Source organism: Lepus europaeus, chromosome 6 (genome assembly GCF_033115175.1).
Source record: "Lepus europaeus isolate LE1 chromosome 6, mLepTim1.pri, whole genome shotgun sequence".
Taxonomy (NCBI): Eukaryota; Metazoa; Chordata; class Mammalia; order Lagomorpha; family Leporidae; genus Lepus; species Lepus europaeus.
In genome coordinates, this window is record NC_084832.1 from 118,700,008 (window position 1) to 118,720,626 (window position 20,619).

Sequence of the window (20,619 nt, forward strand, 5' to 3'; positions counted from 1 at the left end):
AATGTGTGCCTGCTGGGGAGTGTCACTAGGGTGTCAGTTGAATGGGATTTCATGTACACTAAGCCTGTATGGAGGTCATGAACAAACGCCTCAGGTGTGATCACCTCTTTCTGCTTTCTCCAGCCTCCCTCAGCCTAGGGCTCTAGCATCTACACTCTAACTTTATTTTTATTTGAAAGGCAGAGACAGACAAATCTTCCATCCACTGGATCACTGCCCAAATGCCTATTACATAACATCTATGGCTGGGTAAGCCCAAAACCAGTAGCCGTAAACTCAATCTCGATCTCTCATTTGGATGGCAGGGGCCCAATCTACACTCTAAGTTTATCTGGACACCCCAGAATAAATGTACTCTAAGTCTAGCTGAGACTCTAAGTTTGAGGGTTCTAGCATCTGCAATCCAAAGTTAGCTGGGAGCCTAGAATCCTTGACCTATGTTTAGCACTACTCAGCTTTTAAGGCAAACATGATCAGCCTGAACAGCATCTGCACATTTGGATCCATCCACCTTTGAAACAAAGACTCAGGATGGGCTATGACTGCTGTAGAAACCAAGGCACATGAGGCATGCTCTGCCTTTCTCTGATTCCTGCTATCAGGACCAATGTGGCCCAGGGGCTTCTGCCTTGAGCTTCTATTCTATAACCTCAAAGATGCTAGCTGAGTTCTTGCTCCTCATATACCAACCACCAGGCATGGCTGTCAGCAGTCATGCCATGTGCCACTGTGGAACTTTCCTCACTCTGGACGCCAGCTTCTTCTGTGTCGCAAGTCACCATGTGTTCATGAGGAGCATCTCCTAAACTACTGCCATGTGCCCTCTGAGGCCACCGCTGCAGCCAGATCAGCTTCCCCAGCCCTGGTCCCACCTTTCTGGCTATCCATCACCTAGGTCCTGACTCGTCTCTCACCTGCCCCCGTCGCAACCAATAACTGGAAAAAACTCTCTGGATATATGTGGAAAACACAGACGTTAAGTTTCATTGTGAACGTTTTAAATAGCACTAGATATTTCAGCTACTCTACTTGTGACCTAAGTTTTAAAATTCCCTCTTCAGGGGCAAGTGTTCAGCACAGCAGTTAAGACACCACTTGAGACATACGCATCCTATGTCGGAGCACCTAGATTCAAGTTCCAGTTCCGCTCCCAATTCTAGCTTTCTGCTAATGCCAACCCTTGGGAGTCAGGAGATGATGGTTCAAATACTTGCCAATCCATATGGGAGACTCAGATTGAGTTCCAGGCGTCCAGTGTTAGACTGGCCCAGCAGTGAATATTGAAGGCATCTGAGGAAGGAACCAGTGGATTGGAGATCTCTTGCTGTCTCTCTGTCCCTGTCTGTACTTTTCAAATAAACCAATATATATTTTTCTAAAATCTCCTCTTCACACATAGCTAACCCTGAGAGGCTTCAAGGAATCCTTTTTCAATGAACACAGCAGGTTGAGAGTCACAATTCTCCACGATACCTAACCTGTAATAGGTAAGAACTTCTAAATCAGCTTTGGTGCCTTCTTTTGCTTCTTGAGCAAGGTGCCGGATGGCTTTGCCGTGAGGCTCCTTGTTGCTGTCAATCCAGTAGAGCCACACTTCTTCATCGTCAATGTCATCTGGAAGGATGGAGCTCTCCATGGGGTTGTCTATTTGCATAGAGACCAACCTTGAAATAAAGAACACGAATGGAAATCGATTATGAGGGGCACTGGTAACCACGACAAAGAACTACAGTGCTAACACATGAACTGAAAAAGATGCCACCAATATCCATGCTTACTTGGTTTGAATGAGAATGTCTGCATTGCCTGGACTCAGCATAAATTTACAGATGAGTTCCTGAGTCACAGGGATAGCAGTGGTATTAGACACACAGAGATCAGACAAATAATCCAAAAATCTGGCAAGAGAAATAAAAAAGATGAAATTGATATAAAGCCATCACAACATAAGTATAATTTGGAATATAACAGAAGAAACTCATTAGATATTTCTACTAATACTCCCATGCGAAGTTTTTCTAGTGTGCTGCTTATCGACTGTATCATTAGAAACAAACTCAACATCTAATTCCTTCTACTGAGTTACTGAGCACAAAGATGATCTGAAAACTCATGTTCGCTTCTATTTATCTGGTGCTACTTATCCCACAGCACTATAATCTATGTTTAGAAAATCACTTATCTGCCCCCATGTGTAACTCCCCAGAAATGAATACTAAATAGAAGGTAAAGTACTGAGTGGAACAGGGCTATGGCACCAACTCAAGGCAGGCAACCATGAGCGGCACAACCATGAGACCCATTTCTACCTTGTAGCTTCTATTTGCTTTACTACTCAATGAGGAAAACCTCTAATCCACTTGCCTTTTCTACATTTATTTTTCCCAGATAGGGTACTTTAGCATGTTTTATAGGGTGATGGAATTCAAAGTTCAGTTTATAGGGCTGCAAAATACTTTGAAATTTGTGCAGTTTTTTCATAATATACACTGTCATGAAGTTTTTTGCAGAGTCCTCATCCACATGCATTTAAAAAACTTTTTGTACCCAAATAAACTTATCTTTTATTCCATTTTTCATTAACTTTATGAAATACTCTCACAGAAGAAACACTTGATGTGGAATAAGATTTGCCATATGTTTTATTCCTAACTATGGGTTATTCTTGGGCAAGCAGATCTGTCACCTTCTATCTTCTCTTCTCTAAAACATAGGTAATAATATACAACCAGTGAACTTCATGACAACGTGTAGAGATTTAAATGAGAAAAATATGTGAATAAATTTCCAAAACAACCCATAAGTATTATAAAACCTGTAAGTTACCAGCGTGCAGATCCATTGCACCTAAATACAAGTCTACCCAGGGCTTTCACCTCTTATCAGAAAAGAACTCTTCATTATATTCTTACAGCAATAAGCCCAGCATAGTTTGTCCTGAAAGTTAGGGATAGCAAAGAAGTCTAACTTCTAAAAGTTCTAAAAATAAGACAAAAATCTCAGCCCCACTAGACACAAAGATTGCATGAACCACTTCAAACCTTGGCTCTCGGTTTCTCCTGAGTAAGCTGACAAATGTTTCTATTTCTTTGGCTGTGATATGTTTCTCTAGAAGTTTTCTGTTGTTGTGCAACAAAGCTGTGATCGTATCTTCTGCCAAAATATCATAGCCAATCTGGGACTGCATGACACAGAAATTCTTAGCAATGTATTCCTGCAAAGAAGAAGAGCTGTCAGAATGTGATGCCACACAGCTTAGAAATAACAGCTTCCAGTAGGGTCAGCAACACTGACTAATGTATTCATAACAGACAACCCACTGAAACATTTGTCAAAAAAACAGCAAGTAAATAATTTTTCAATACATAGAGCTCCACAAAGAAGGAAATGAAAACATACTAGCAAGTACATAATTCAAATTATAACAAAAAATTCAGGTCTAGAGATAACTTTTAGTATGAAATACTTTAACTCTTATAAATGGAAAAACAAAAAATTTTAATTAAAATAAGATTGTTTTTTGAGAGGCAAAGAGACAGAGATACTATCTGCGGGTTTATTCCCCAAAATCCCTCGATGGCCTGGACTGGGTCAGGCCAGAGCCAGGAACACAATCCAGGTTTTCCACATGGTCACAGGGATGTGATTACGTGAGCCATTGCTGCTGCCTCCCAACACCCCAAATGGCAGGCAGCTGGAGTCAGGCATCAAACCCAGGCACTCTAACAAGGGATACAGGTGTCTTAACCAGCAACCTAGCCAGCATCTTGACCATTATGCCAATATCCAAACATAAAATACCAAGTTTTACGTCATGATAACTTGGGATTTCACCAGCCTACTAGAAGCCATTCTTTTAACTCACACAAAAGATGTCACATAATAATTGAAAAGAAAATAACTGTGTGATATTTCCTGCATGAGGCACAAGATCTAGACCAGTAACATAAAGATTCCAGTTGATACAGGTTGACTTCTTCTTTGCGCTGTATAATATCTTCTCTTTAAAGTAATGATAAAATTTCATACACTTTTAATGTGGCCCAGCAGTTAAGACACCCATATCCCATATCTGAGACCCACCTCTGGTTCTTGAGTCCATCTTCCTGCTAACACAGACCCTGGGAGGCCTCAGTGATGGCTCAGGTAATTGGGTTCCTGCCCCCAATGTGGGAGACCTGAAATAAGTGCCCAGCTCCCAGGGTCAGCCTCAGTGTAGCTCCAGACAGGCATTTAGGGAGAGAACCACCAGATAGAAACTCTCTCTCTCTCTCTCTTTCTCGCTCTCTCCTCACTCTTCCTTTTCCCCTCCCCCTCTCTCTCCCTCAAAATAATTTTAAAGATATCAAACAAGAAAATATAATTAGGGGCCTGCACTGTGGCATAACGGGTAGGGTAAAGCCACCATCTGCAGCTCCAGGATCCAATATGGGCACCAGTTCAAGTCCTGCCTGCTCTTCTTTCAATCCAGCTCTCTGCTATGGCTTGGGAAAGCAGTGGAAAAATGCCCAAGTGCTTGGGCCCTGCACCCAGGTGGGAAACCAGGAAGAAGCTCCTGGCTCCTGGCTTCGGATCCATGCAGCTCTGGCCACTGCAGTCATCTGGGGAATGAGCCAGCAGATGGAAGATCTCTGCCTCTCCCTCTCTCTGTCTGTAACTGTGCCTCTCAAATAAATAAATAAATCTTTAAAAATATATAATTAATCACTTGACTGATCAGATCCATTCACCCAATAAATATTTCTTGAAGGCCTCAACTTTCCAGGCACCTGCTGAGAGTAAGGATATGGCTATCAACAAGATAAACCAGCTTTCAAGGAGCTTACATCCCACTGAGATAAAAGGCAGTAAATGAGCAAACAAACGACCAGTTTATATGTTGATAAGTGAAATGAAACCAGAGAAGAATGGAGAAAAGTAGCAGCTCTAGACAGAGCAGATGCAAAAGAAGTGAAGCTTGAGCCAGCATGGAAATGATGACAAAGGGTCAGCTGGGGAGCCTGAAAAGCAGCCATGACAGCGGGAACAGCCAGTGCACAGGCTCCATGTGGTGTTCTGTCCACAAAGGGTGACCATTAGAGCCACAGCATACACAGTAAGGAGAAAACAAGAGTGGATGCCCAGAGTCAGGTCACAGCACCGCCATTCCTCACAGCGTGAGAAAGCCACTGGGGAGCCCCCATCCTGCAGTATCGCACGTGCTCCTTACTCCGCCCTTCGTTCTACACTCCAGACCACTAGTGCTCAGGCCCCACGCTCTGCGCACAGGCACCACACTGCACACAGCCAGAGACTGGCAACTCAACTCCACCCACAGCCAAAAGTTTGCCCTTCGATTTCTTGGAGATTCTCCCTGGAAATTATTATCTTTCTGTGATGGGAGAATGTATTGATTAGAAAGTGGCTTTGCCTTAGGTAAAATTTACTGGAACGTATCTATTCCTTAAAATGATATTGGCTGCAAAAATCTAATTATATTGCAGGCAGCATTTTTGTGGCCTTTCAAAATGATAGTTTTGTGCATTGTGTGGCCAGTTAAGTAAAGTAAATGCCTTTGTTAGCATATAATTTTAAAGATATGTACTGATTTACACACTTTTATGACCTTTGCAGTCACATTGTGGTATAAGGCAAACATCCAAGGTGTTGATAAATAACCAAGTGAAATTAGAGGTATAACTAAATTCTATAAAGAACAATAAACAGAGACTCAATAATAAAGACCTGGGTTGGTCCTAAATCACAAATCACCATCAGGACTATAAAACACAGGTGAGGAGAGAGTAAAACCAGATAATTATGCAAAAAAGTAAAAAGTCTTTCTGCCTACATTAAAAATTATGGTCTAAGAATATCAGAAGGGTGTTTCATGCTTCATACAGAAGCATTCAACATAACTGAGTATGACTGTTCAGTTATCACTGAGATTCAGTTGCAGGATAAGAAGACAGGGAGAGCAAGAGAATCTAACTCCCAGCACACTCTGGGTTCTTCATTCCCTGGTCAGCTAAGTGGTCTACCTCTTGGGGAAAGAGCAGAAAGGCGTGGCTCACCCCAAGCCACACAATGGCCATTCCCTGTGTCCACAGGGGGTTGAGTCCAGGATCCAACACAGATAACAAAATCCAAGGATGTTCAACTCCTTTATACAAAACTGCATGGAATTTAAATATAACCTACACACATCTTCCCAGATACTTTATTTTATTTTATTTTTTGACAGGCAGAGAGAGAGAGAGAAAGGTCTTCCTTTACCGTTGGTTCACCCTCCAATGGCCGCCGCGCTGTGGCCAGAGCACCGTGCTGATCCGAAGCCAGGAGCCAGGTGCTTCTCCTGGTCTCCCATGCGGGTGCAGGGCCCAAGCACTTGGGCCATCCTCCACTGCACTCCCTGGCCACAGCAGAGAGCTGGACTGGAAGAGGAGCAACCGGGACAGAATCCGGCGCCCCAACCGGGACTAGAACCCGGGGTGCCGGAGACGCAGGCGGAGGATTAGCCTATTGAGCCGCGGCGCTGGCCCCCTGCACACTTTAAATCACCTCTAGATGACATATAACACCTAACACAATGTAAATGCCATGTAAATACTGTTTACTTGAGGAATAAATGGGAAAAAATAAACAGATTCAGAACAGACACAACTGCTTTTCCAAGGTGCCAGCACTGTGATGCAGTGGTTTAAGCTGCCACTTGCAACACCGGCATCCTGTAACAGAGTATTGGTTGAGTCTCAACCACTCTACATCTGATCCAGCTCTCTGCCAATATGCCTAGGAAGCAGCAAAAGATGGCCCGGTTCTGGAGGCCTTGCTACCCATATGGGAGGCCAAGATGGAGTTTCTTGCTCCAGGCTTCACTCTGATACAGCCACCGGCTCATGCAGCCATGTGAGGAGTGAACCAGTAGACAGACGATCTCCCTCCACCCCACCGCGTGTGTGTGTGTGTGTGTGTCTGTTTGGCTGTGTGAGAGAGCATGTATCACTCTTCCTTTAAATAAGTAAAATATGTCTTTAAAACAATTATTTTTTCAAATATTTTCAATGCAGCTGGTACAGAACCCCACAGATGCAGAGGACCAACCACACTCCAAAGAAATCCAGAAAGCAAGTCGCCAGCATGTCCCACTTAGCTGGGAGGAACGGTGTTGCTGGGCATGGCTATGTCTGTGTGTGCTGGAACGTGAGTTTACTTGCTATGGGCATGGGCACTTTCAGAGCAAAAACTGCAAGCACCTAAGAACTCCGGGCTTGAGTCCCCAGCTGACTGAGAAGGAACAGGGAAAAAATATGTGCCAGACCTTCAGAAAGTGGAAAGACAGCAGTTAAGACTGGCTGCCTGGGGAACCTACGAGAAAGCAGCAGAACACCAGACCCCAGGGCACAGCCATAGAAAGGAGGGTTAGGTGCTGCTCACCCTTCCAAACACTGCCACCATCGAGGCTGGCTCAAGCTGCAGTACCTTAAGGGACTGAGGTACTGACTAACCCTGCAATCTGCTGATTCGTTCTGTTAGGCTGAATCCTATCAGACACCACTGCCTGCACACAAAGACTGGTGACATTTCTAGCAAAGCAAGGTGCCCCCCTTATCCTCCAGGGATTCTAGTGCAGCAACAGCCTCAGCTTATGTGTGGATAGCCGGCAGTACTGACTTCCGCAGCTACTATGTTTTCACCCACGCATACACCTGAGATAAAGTTTAGTTTACAAACTAGACATAGTATAAGGTCAATAACCACAAATGATCATAAAATAAGATGGTTGTAATGATATAATAAACATAATTTAAAGCTTATGAGTCATTTCTCTCTGGAATTTGCCATTTAATGTTTTCAGACCAAGGCTGACTGTGGATAACTGAAACCACAGAATGCAAAACTGTGGATACAAAGCAGCCTCTCACCCCACCCCTACTCCAAACCTCCACAGAACAATCTAGAATTTCACATCAGGAGAGTGTCTGAATTCCTGAGGTCTGTCATTTAATGTTCTGGAGTTCAAATGTTCTTCCAGTGAAGTATGAGCAAGTCTACTTTACCTTACCACCTTAAAGGACTGCAATGAAGTTAGGAAATGCAATTCTAATGACAGCACGTTCCATTGGAAAGACAGGTGTTTACAACCAGGATTAGATTAGAAAATATTTAAGGATGGCTTTCTACTGTCCCCTTGCTCCCATTCCTTGGTGAATTACTTATGTGCCAATCTGTTTTACAAATTACTCTTAGACCTTTCTTAATTTTTAAACAGAATTTCAAACCCAACAACCCAACACTCTTTAACACAGTCCTCCTGAAGCTAATCTTTTCTTTTTCTTGCCAAAACATCTCCAAACTACCAAGGGGCAACCATGTAATAATTAAGAGTCTGCACAACTTACCTCTGAGCAAATTTCTTGACCTCTCAGTACATCACCTTAACTGAGTGCCAACTAAAGTGAGTTTAATTCATGAAAAGTGCTTAAAAGTCAGCAGGGTACAAAGTCAGCACTCAACAACCATCTCTAGCCATTCCCAAATGGCCACTACATTCTTGTCCTGACCTCATAGATATACACGGCCGTGGCCACGGGCCTCCCTTTCTCAGGGCCTAATCTCTCAGCAAAACTTCCTGATTAAGTGCTCTTACCTCCAACTTCTCCAGAGCCACATGGGAACCAAGTTAGCAAAAGCTGACTCATTTTAAGCAATTCAATCTTAAGCATTTACATTATAAAGCACATACAAAATATTGTGTATCTTTAAGATAAAAAGGAGACTAGACAGAAACTTCACTTGAAATTGGCAACTTTTAGCTATACCCCCAGACCCATGTGAGCTCCCCGTCCTCCAGTGCTGTATACAACTTGGCATCAAAGTGCTCTTCCTAGTACCCACCATTCTCCCTTCGTCTCTCCTATAGAGTTTGTAAAATCGATGCTCAAAGTCATCAAATCTTCCTTTTCCAAGCATCTGTCCTGGGTTCCCCAGCCAGCAACAGAGCTCTCCCTATCATGAATTCCCACATTGCTGTCTTTTCTCTAGTGCCCCCTCTTTGCCACCCCCAACATTTCACATGCACATGTTATATATTTTCCACCATACAAGAAACTCTTGGGCCAAACACAGCGATGCTATTCCTTGCAAATCCCTCAAGCCAAGAAATGCTTCATTATTCTTTACATAATAGGTCCAGGGTGCATCCTGACCTGCAGGGGCAGGAGCTAATACGAGATGTATAGAACTCGAAGACATCCTCCCCAAGAAGTTCTAATCGTATGTGGAAGAATAAATATACAACACAGCTCCAAAATACTCATAGATCATTGGTGTGTGCTGTCAATATAAGACCTTTCATTTCAAAGAGAAATTTCTCATTCCTACTTTCTCTGCTTTGGAACGGTAATGCCCAGACTTGAAATGTGCAACAGAGTTGAGAAGAGGGCCATGCTCTGACCTGATTTTTCCGGTAGTCCTGCTGGGAGTGCCGGAGGACGCGGTAGCACAGCCGCAGCATGTACTTGTAGGGGGCGTATCTTTGGTCCCCTAGATCTTCCAGTCTCAGCATCGAGCCTTCTCCCGCTTTCTCCTTAAAGGGTGCTTTAAGGATTCCAAATACCTATCAAGAATATAAAGAATCACCTGTTCTGATGAATGAATGTGTAGGTTTTAGCAATCTATTTTAATTTTTTGCTGATAGGAAAACTGACTCAATAACTTCTATAAGATTTGAGTAGAATTCATGTAAAGGAGGAAAGGAGTTAGGCTATAGGACCAACGTATCAGAGAATAGGAAAACCTCCTGAAGGGCTCCTTAAACTGAATGAGAAATACATAATTTAAAAGAACTGATTCATTTTGGTTAGACAAAACATCGTATTGAGATAAGAAATAACAGAGATATTCAATTTTTTCTTTTTTTTGGACAGGCAGAGTTAGACAGTGAGAGAGAGAGAGAGAAAGGTCTTCCTTCCATTGGTTCACCCCCCAAATGGCCACTTCGGCTGGAGCTACGCCGATCTGAAGCCAGGAGCCAGGTGCTTCTCCTGGTCTCCCATGCGGGTGCAGGGCCCAAGCACTTGGGTCATCCTCCACTGCCTTCCCGGGCCACAGCACAGAGCTGGACTGGAAGAGGAGCAACCAGGACAGAATCCGGCGCCCCGACCGGGACTAGAACCTGGGTACCAGCTCCGCAGGTGGAGGATTAGCCTAGTGAGCCGCGGCGCCAGTCAGAGATGTTCAATTATACCAGGCTACACGAATGCACTGAGATGAATTAAAACCCAGTTTTAATTTCCTCATGTTTTATAGTTTCTTCTATTACTTTTATAACTTTCCAAAATCAAAATCACAGAGAGAAAATATCTACTTTTCATCTGAAACTTACATCAGAAAACTGCTACTAAATCTTGTTTATAAATCTCTTTATGAAAGAATTTATTGATTGTTCTTGCTACATAAAGATGCTACCTTGGCCAAATCAATGAATGTATTAGCAGTCACATCTAACAAATGAGGAACCACATGGGAAGCTGGTGGTATCCACTGAGCCAGACTGTTATAACACAGTTAGTGGTTAGGAGGTGTTTAAAAAGCACTGAGGACTCTAACACTTTTTGGCAAAAAGACTGCAGAAGTGAGCGTCGCCTGGAAATGAGCTAGGAGGTTGAGTAAATGGTCTAGGAAAGAACACCACGCTAAGGGCACGAGCACTGATACCAGAAAGCCCCCTGGAGAGTAACGATCCTTCTGAGTTCATGAAATGTTACACTAATTGGGGCAGTGCCTGGCATCGTGGCCTGAGCTTCTGCCTGTGGTGTCAGCATCCCATTTGGGTGCCGGTTCTAGTCCTGGTTGCTCCTCTTCTGATCTAGTTCTCTGATATGGCCTGGAAAAGCAGTGGAAGATGGCCCGTGTACTTGGACCCCTGAACCCACATAGGAGACCTATTCGAAGCTCTGGGCTCCTGGCTTCAGATCGGGCCAGCTCTGGCCATTGCAGCCATTTGGGGAGTGAACCAGCAGATGGAAGACCTTTCCCTCTGTCTCTCCCTCTCTCTGTCTGTAACTCTACCTCACAAATAAATAAATAAAAATCTTAAAAAAAAAAAAAAAAGAAATGTGATACTAATTAAAGTTTCTTCAATAATTCTGTGTTTGCTAGACCTTGAATTCTGTATTTACAACATTGAAATAAATGATTCCACATGCTTGCTAAAATAACATTAATAAATCCATCACTCAAGTCCCTAAAAGCCTTGAAATCAAGTGTTTTATATCAAAGAGTTGATAACGTCAGAAAAGACTTTGTTCCATGAAATTTCCAACCTTTACTTTAAAAAACATTGGTCTTATGTTTTCAAACAATTGGTAACAGTTATTAATGAACAATATATTCACTCTCTATCTTTATCAACATTATTTTTATGCTTTAAATAGTATCTTGAGTCCATAATTGATGCAAAAGTTCATTATTTAAATAGCAAATAACAGAATATAAAGGACACACAAAGTTAGGCATGACGACATATGCATGTTATTAGGCAACAAACCAATTTACTGGCATGGTATGAACAATTTCAGGAAGACACTGTATAAGAGCAGTTCTATGCTTTCAGGGAAAAAACCAGAACATTGTACAGCACACTTATAAGCTAGTGAACAGAATGCCCTACTTTCCCAGAGAGGAAAAATGCAGGAAGTAATGGAGATGACCGTGTCCAAGCTTGTCTGGAAATTTATTTAGAAATGTTTCCAGCACATTTTCTGGATATGGTCTGGCCATGCAGGATTTTTTTTTTATTAGAGGTCTCTGGTAGGCTATTTCCTAAGATTCCCTGCAATGGTACCTGCCTGCTGGTATTCACAACCTAGAACATCCACTCTCCTTGACTGTAGGCTGAGTTTATTAACTTGATTCTAATAACACAGACAGGATGTGACTTCTAAGAGTAGGTTATAAAAAAGGCTGTGGTGGCCAGCACCGTGGCTTAACAGGCTAATCCTCCGCCTTGCAGCGCCGGCACACCGGGTTCTAGTCCTGGTTGGGGCGCCGGATTCTATCCTGGTTGCCCCTCTTCCAGTACAGCTCTCTGCTATGGCCCGGGAAGGCAGTGGAGGATGGCCCAAGTCCTTGGGCCCTGCACCCGCATGGGAGACCAGGAGAAGCACCTGGCTCCTGGCTTTGGATCAGCGAGATGTGCCGGCCGCAGCGGCCATTGGAGGGTGAACCAACGGCAAAAAGGAAGACCTTCCTCTCTGTCTCTCTCTCACACTATCCACTCTGCCTGTCAAAAAAAAAAAAAAAAATTTTTTAAAAAAAAGAGGCTGTGGCTTCCATCTAGGTGCCCTTTCTCGCTCTTTCTGGGCTCCCTCACTTCTGAAGAGATGAAGCTGCCTTGCCTTGAGCCAACTCTGTGAGCGCTCCATATGAGCGAGCCGGGAGGTGGATCATCTCCCAGCTGAGCCCTGAGGTGGCTGCAGCCCCAGCCAACCCCTCGCAAGCCAGTGGAAGCTCCTGAGCAAGAAGCCACACATAGACGCCTCATGCACAGAAACCGTGAGCCAGGCAGTGTGTTCCCCTTTCAGCCTCGAGGCTTTGAAGTCATCTGAGCGTCTGGGCAACAGACCACTAGTACAGGTCTCTCCTCAGCTCATATCCAGGAAAATAAAATGGGCAGGTTGAGGACATGAAAAAATTCACCTGTGCCAGTATGTTCTGTTCCCTCATTAGTTTCTGACGTTCTCGGTTTGGCTTCGTGATAACCACGTCCAGAACTTCTTGTCCGTTATTAGGCACGTCAGCAACAAAGAAGATGAGGTCTTCCAATAATTTGGTGACAAACCTATCATAAGATGAAAAGGAAATTTTACCCTATGGTGGGCTTAATTTTGGAAATTTTTAAAAATTCATCTAAGAGCCAAAACATTTGAAAACAAAGGATTTAATAATCAAAATTCTCTAGTCAATAAAAGATAATATTGAAAGCAGTTGCTGTTCATCTAAACCTTTACAAAGAATATTCCTTCTCCAGTTCCTCCAACTCCCACTCCAGGTCTACTCAACTATCTGCAGGACTGTTCGGAAACAGTTGCACAAGCCCTGACAACCAATGAGTGGGTAGGACATCACCATCAGAAACTTTTGTGCCACTCACCAGTGCACCAGGGAATTTTTGCTTAAGGGAGATCACTCCTACTTCTAAATTCCTAACATCATTTTTTTTTGCCATTAACTCAACTACGTATCCTAATCTCTACCACATTTCAATTTACTCAACGTATGGAACAGAGAAAACTTAAAGGACCTGTGAATACAGACAGAGCAAGCAATCCAATGCTTTAAACTGCCATGAAAGGGTTAACTATGGCCAACATTGTGGCACAGTGGGTAAAGCCACCACCTGGTTCATGGCTCCTGGCTCCAGATCAGCCCAACTCTGGCCATTGCAGTCATTTAGGGATTAAACCAGCACATCAAAGACCTTTGTCTCAGTCTCTCCTCTCTCTCTGTAACTCGACATCTCAAATAAATAAATCTTAGAGAGAGAGAGAACAGATAAAGAGGGTCAATTAAGATGCCATATACATCTAACAGGAATTCCAACAGAGAAAAAGAGGAAAAACATAAAGAAGCAATATTTGAAGGCAAAGCCTGAGAAATTTCCAAGACTGAAAGAAGATATAAGTATTCACATTAAATACACCTTAACTGTCAAGTGGGAAATACGAAAAACAAGACTGCCTCACAAATACTTGACAATTAAAGTTTAGAACATCAACATGAAGGGAAAAAATGTACAAAATTATCAGAAAGTAAAGTTACCAATAGAAAGTAACAAATCTGTACATAGAAGGCTTCTTAAAAATAACGAGATGTCAGAAAATAATTAAATTATGCCTTTAAAATGCTGAAGGAAAATAAGTGTAGATTTAACACTGCATACAAAAAGCATCTCTTTAGAGTAGAGTAAGATAAAAACATTTTCATCAATGTGGAAATTCAACAGATTATGACAAACAGACCTTCACCAAACTGACTGAAGAATGAATTTCTGTACAGAGAAAAGCTATCCCAGAGGGAAGAAGTCAGGGCAAGAAATAAAAGCAAGCAGAGAAAGAGGCAAAAATATCAAGAAGCACAATTAATCACAGAAAAACAATTTTTGTCAACAAAGTTTCTCAGTAAAAGGAGGTGTCCATAATTTATGTGAATATACATAAACACACATGATGGCAAGAAACAACACACTTTAAAATCTGTGGTTACAGACACTGACAGGAGCAAGACCAGAGGGTGCCTGCAGCCAGGAGGGGCTTTCCTCTACGGGAGGGAGACACATAGGAACTTCCGGTCTGCCAGAAAGAACACCAGGGCGCTCCATAGACTTCCTGGAGCCAAGCCACTGCAACATTTGTGTCCTGTGGGAGCACAGGGGTTTGATTCGCAGCTCCTGCTTCCCGCTACTGCACGCTCCGGGAGGCAGCAGGTGATGGCTCAAGTGACTGAGCCCCTGCAGCCCACGAGTTGCCAGGTTCCAGTTCCCAGATCCCAGCAGACATCTGGGGAGTGAACAAGCAGATTCTCTCTCTCTCCCCCTCTGAAATACATTAAAATAAATAAGTGCTTTTAAGAGTTCATTGGGGCTGGTGCTGTGGCGCAGTGGGTTAACGCCCTGGCCCGCAGCACCAGCATCCCATATGGGTGCTGGTTCAAGACCTGGCTGCTCCACTTCCGATCCAGCTCTCTGCTATGGCCTGAGAAAGCAGTAGAAGATGGCCCAAGTCCTTGGGCCCTTGCACCCACGTGGGAAACCCGGAGGAAGCTCCTGGCTCCTGGCTTCAGATCAGCGCAGCTCTGGCCGTTGCGGCCAATGGGGGAATGAACCATCGGATGGAAGACATCTCTCTCTCTCTCTCTCTCTCTCTCTCTCTCTTTCTCTCTCTCCCTCTCCTCTCTGTGCAACTCTTTCAAATAAATAAATAAATCTTTAAAAAAAGAAAAAGAGTTCACAAGTAATGAAATTAAAAGATGAGTATATTTTACTGCAAACAATGTAGGAATCCATGAGTAGTTTTCTGGTCACAAACACTGTCCATGAAGAAGGGCTGCAGGGCCCAGGGCGCGGCATACACTGAGAATAATCCTGAACAGGAGGCAGCTCTGAACTCCAGCGATGCTGCAGAGGAAGCCCCCTGTCCCCCCGCCTCTTGTGTAGTCCCAGAGGTAAAACATGGGGCATGAATTCTGGCTAACTATCGCATGTATCCCTTGCTCCAGCTCTGAAGGGCAGCTGACACCTCTCCACCATCCCGCCTTCCTCCCCACTACTTGCTCCACTACACTCTATTTTGTTGGTGCAGCTACAGAATAAGAGCAAAAAACTCCACTGAAAAACATCTAAGATTGAGGATCACAGAGGTGCCTCCTGAGTGCACTCCTGGGACAAGTAAAGGGGGAGCTACAGGAGCAAGAGGGAGGACTTAGACACCAGCCTTTTGAGACAGACTGCGATACTCTAAGCTCTCCTTATGACCTCGTATCATTCTTTCTGGTTTCAAACGAAAAAGAGCACCTAATAACAACGTTATTCTCCATAGGGGGAAAAAGTCATAGTTGTCAGTAATTTTTAGACAGAATTTGAAATTGAATTCTAGAATTGAGAAAATAATATAAACGCACTCAACTATGCCAATAAGCTCAGTTGTCCTGACCGGCAGCTTTGAATGACTTCTGATGGGAGGTGGTTTTGCTGAAATGACTAAATTAAGACCAGTGATTTAACATCTTATTTCCCAGGCAAGGCCTTCTCTTCGCAATGATGTTTTGCACCGGCAAACAGTGGGGAAAGAGGCAAGGGGCATGAAAACGCACGCTCCCGGGTCAGTCCCGGTCCACCTCCTCCCTCAGACTGACGCTGAGGGCAGGAGACTCCTTCCGGGAGTAGGAGGAATGCCCAGGGCAAGAGCCGCGATGCTGGGGCGCCCACTCGGACCCTGCACTTGTCCTCCTCTCCCAAGACTCCCAAAACGCCTAGCAAGGGGGGTGTGCTGGGTGAGGCCGAGGACGTTCTGTGCACATGTGACCATGACAGAAACAAAGACAGGAACTCATCAAGAGGCTTTAACAGATAAAACGCAGGCAAACAAAAACTGCTGCCTGCACATCAGAACCCACTTCTTGTCACGATCTGGCTCTGCTATGTCGTTATGTGCAGGCCAGAAAGTAGGGCAGCTATTTCAGCTCCTGGTGTCCATTCACTTCTGTCACCGTAGTTGTGCGGGGCTGCAGGTTTGCCACGGGTAAGGCAGAGGCAAGAACCGAGAGGAAGCTGAGGAAGAGCTATTCCGATTGGTCAGGCATCTCTGAGGGGTTTTCTTCATTGATAGCGGTTTGGGGAAGCAAGGTGCAATTTCTGTCCCTTTGTATCCCCAGAAACAAATCTAAAGATGTCTAAAAACAAAAATAATAGGAGTGTACTTCAAAAAAGTCTGTGGAAAATAGAATTATTAGAACAGTTTATTTTGGTGTAAAACAGTTTTGAAAACAATGCATATAAGGGGATCATCAAAAAGTACCATGGAAAATGTGCATTATGGAAAAGCTACACGTGGATTTCAAAGGAATGTTTGTACCACAATTAACTTCTCTTTCAACTTAAATGTCCATGTGCCTTTTTTAAAAATAAATTTAGTTAGTTAGTTACATAAAAGGCAGAGTAACCGAGAGGCAGACAGAGGTCTTCTATCCATTGGTTCACTCCCGAAAAGGCCCTGGCTGGTTTGGGCCAAGCCAGGATCTAAGACCTCCATCCAGGAGCCTACTACTTGTGCCATCTTCCTCTGACATCCCAGGCACATTCGCAGGGAGCTGGATCAGAAGTGGGGCAGCCGGGACTTGAACCGGCTCTTTGGCATGGGATGCTGACATCACCATAGGCGGTGGCTTATCCCACTGAGCCACAATGCGAGCCGCTTCCATGGGCTTCTGAAGTACCCTACACAAGCTTATTTAAGGAACACATATAAAGTGTAACTCATGAAGCTGTGACCAGAGCAGGAAACGGAGCACAGTAGGAGCCCAGTAAGCCCCTCGCCAACCCTAAGTCCACCCTTGTCTCTTAGAGGAAATGTCAATGGGACGTGTGCAATGGTGGAATCCCTGCATTTCCTTACAGTTCTCCCAATTGCTTACACATCCCAAAGAAACACAGCTTAGTTCTGCTTCGCTTTGACCCTTACAACAGTATATATACCAAGTGTTTCTTGGGTGCTGTTTTCACTCGTCTAAAGTTTCTTAGATTTATCCAAATCATTACACCCAAGAGGGTACTTCAGAAAGCTAGTAGGAAAATGAAACTAAAAGATAAGCCTGCTTTGGTGCAAAAAATTCTGAAATTCATGCACAGAAGGTATCTTCAAAAAGTTTATGAAAAATGCATCTAATGAAAAAACTATGCATGGATTTCAAAATATTTTTGCACCCAAATACACTTTTTTTTTATTTATTTATCTTTTTCAGAGGCAGATAGATGGCAGGCAGATAAAGAATGTTTCTGGCCAGCGCCGCGGCTCAATAGGCTAATCCTCCGCCTTGCGGTGCCAGCACCCCGGGTTCTAGTCCCGGTTGGGGTGCCAGATTCTGTCCCGGTTGCTCCTCTTCCAGTCCAGCTCTCTGCTGTGGCCTGGGAGTGCAGTGGAGGATGGCCCAAGTGCTTGGGCCCTGCACCCCATGGGAGACCAGGAGAAGCACCTGGCTCCTGCCTTCAGATCAGCGCGGTGCCCCGGCTGCAGCGCGCCAGCCGCGGTGGCCACTGGAGGGTGAACCAACAGCAAAGGAAGACCTTTCTCTCTCTCTCTCTCTCTCACTGTCCACTCTGCCTGTCAAAAAATTAAAAAAAAAAAAAGAATGTTCCCATCAGCTGGTTCACCCCCAAAACATCCACAGTGGCCAGGGCTGGGCCAGGCTAAAGATAGGAACTGGGAACCCAATCCAAGTCACTCACAGGGTTTAATTGCTTGAGCCATCACCACTGCCCTTTAGGGTCTGTATTAGCAGGAAGCGGGAGTCAGGAGCTGAAACTGGGGATTTAAAAGTAACACACTGTGATATAGGATGTGGCCATTTTAATCCCTACACTGATCCTTTAATTCCACTTTCCACAAACGTTTTGAAGCACCCTCATAGTGTAACTCATTTAGTTTCATGGCTATATATACTGCATTCCATTATATAAAGATACCACCAACTAGTCATCCATTCAACTGGGGGCCGGCATTTGGATGGCTGTCAGTTCCAGGTTATTTGAAGCGAGGCTGGGCACTTTGGAACATGGGTCCTGGTGCACACACAGAGGAGCTTCTTTTGGACAGATGTTCAGGAATGCTCAGGCCAGAAGTACAACTAGTGAGTCACAGAGCGTTGGCGTTGCCTCCTGTGACTTCGCTTGTCACTGCCAAACTGTGTTCCCAGGTGCTTTTACCAGTTGCCTTCTCACCAGCCGTGCAGGAGGATCCCAACATGTGAGCGCTGGGAAACTGCTAAGTAGCTTTTTGTTGTTCCGATTTTAAAAAGCGTGCAACAGATCACGATGAGAGGAAACAGAGAGCAAGCTTGTGCGCAGGGCGCCTGGCAAGCACGTGGACTTTAAACCACACCTGACTGCACCCCAACTGATGACACGGGCGACCTGGCCTCCCTGGTTTCCTTCTGTGAGCTGGGATCTCTCTTGGGGCTATCTGAAGGACTGGATAAAACATGCTTGCAGGGCCTGATGTAGTCTCCACACAAAGCCTAGTGCAACCAGTGCTAGCTCTCTCTCGAAAATTCCCAAAACCAAGCTGAAGAACCAAACATATGGTTCTCTGAAAGAGATTTTAGGGGAGAACACATGGGCAGATGCTTCTCTGGTAGGACACATCTGTTTGTTTTGTGGAACTGCAGCCCTGAAATAAAACCAGAAAAATATAAAACTTCCTTTAGGACCCTAAAGGACTCTAAATCCAAATATCAAATCAAGTGCAGCAAAAGGCACTATGCATCTCTTAGGAGGCTTTTAAGGGGAGAGACCAGAGAGAAAGCAACAATTTCAAGCCAACCCAAAATGAAGAAAACATTCCACCAGATTTTATCTACTTTCTATTTAGTTTTATTTGTTTCAGGATTTATTTATTTATTTGAAAGGCAGAGTATCAGAAAGAGAGGAAGCTACAGAGAGATCATCTACCTACTGCTTTATTTCCCAAATGGCCACGACAGCTTGGGTTGTGCCAGGTGGAAGCCAGGAGCCTGGAGCTCCTTCTGGGTCCCCCACAGACATCCTCTGACTTCCCAGGGGCATCAGCAGGAGCTAGATTGGAAGCAGAGCAGCTGGGATCTTAACTGGTGCTCCGATACGGGATGCTAACACAACAGGTGGCAGATTATCTCACTGCACCACAATGCCGGCCCCCTATTTTTATTTTTTAAATAAATTTCATATATATTTATAGAGAGAGAGTATATATAATCCTCCACTAATGAACTGTGTAAACTGAAAACATGATGTTCTAAAACACACACAGAGTAAAACAATTACTATTTTTGGAACAAATTAATATACATAGGATGAACAAGACGAAAAAAACTAATGTGAAGCCGAGGACTGTATGGTTAATAATGGTGTATTATTTAAAATTTTTATCAAATGACTAAATTATAGCTGCTCTTGACCCAAAGGGAAAAAACATTCCCCTTCTGAGATGACAGGTGTCTGAATTTGTTCCAGTAAATCTTAATTTCGCCATTTTCACTTGCTCACCATGCACAAGAGGAATCAAGCTCTCATCTCATCCAGAAACAAGGGTGCCGCTGCTGAGAGCATTCTAACCACTCCCTCAGCCATCCATTCACTTCAGGTTTACTGCAGGTGACACTGCCCCTGACGACTGCACAGTGACTTTCAACCATCACTAACCTCCTTTCATTCTGCGTGATTGTTCCGTTTTCCAGCTTCTTCACCGTGGTTGCTAGCACCTTATTGGCATCATTGGCAAAGTCTAAGTCTCGGACCTCTGACAGTGGCACAGACACGATGGCAAATGCTTCTTTGTCTTCTTTCGTTTGGCAGGTTCCGATCTGAAATGGCATCATTTCCATTAAGCTTAGATCTTTTTTAAAGAGGACCAGCACATTGCAGGACTGTTTAAGAAAGTCACCAGGCAAGAACAGATAATGCAAACACAGGAATTCCCACATGCATCACCCACTAGGCCAGGCATAAGGACATGGTGATGTTCCATGACCATTTCTTACCCAGCTCCCAAAGCACCCCTGGAAACTCATCCCTCTCACACCTCCCCTTTGCTTCAGATTCACACTCACCATTAACTGCAATCGCCTCTAGTACGGGTGAAGGGTTAGAAAGACGACGTCGCCCCTAATCCTATTCCCACGGCACTGAAATTCACACACTCAGGCACACTTACCTTCAACATAACAGGCCGCTCTTCATCTGTGTCTATGGGGATACTAGTGCTGGTTACCCATGTGTTGGTGCACAAATGCCTTAACCGAACATACGAGTTCCTAAAAGCCAAACAACATAGAGTAACAAATTATAAAAACGTAGTGCACTTGCATACTGACTTGTTAAACAGTTAA

At 44.1% G+C, this 20,619-nt stretch overlaps 1 protein-coding gene across 1 annotated transcript in view; it reads right to left on the reverse strand.

The window, feature by feature from the left end:
- Positions 1-20,619, reverse strand: part of ITPR2 (inositol 1,4,5-trisphosphate receptor type 2) — a 525,149-nt gene that overhangs the window by 344,204 nt on the left and 160,326 nt on the right. Inside the window, exons 12-18 of the mRNA XM_062194964.1 lie at positions 20,445-20,544; positions 19,934-20,094; positions 12,682-12,823; positions 9,437-9,598; positions 3,042-3,214; positions 1,779-1,898; positions 1,479-1,664 (exon numbers count right to left, since the gene is read on the reverse strand). Coding sequence (XP_062050948.1) covers positions 1,479-1,664; positions 1,779-1,898; positions 3,042-3,214; positions 9,437-9,598; positions 12,682-12,823; positions 19,934-20,094; positions 20,445-20,544 — 1,044 coding nt within the window. The remainder of the gene's footprint in view (positions 1-1,478; positions 1,665-1,778; positions 1,899-3,041; positions 3,215-9,436; positions 9,599-12,681; positions 12,824-19,933; positions 20,095-20,444; positions 20,545-20,619) is intronic.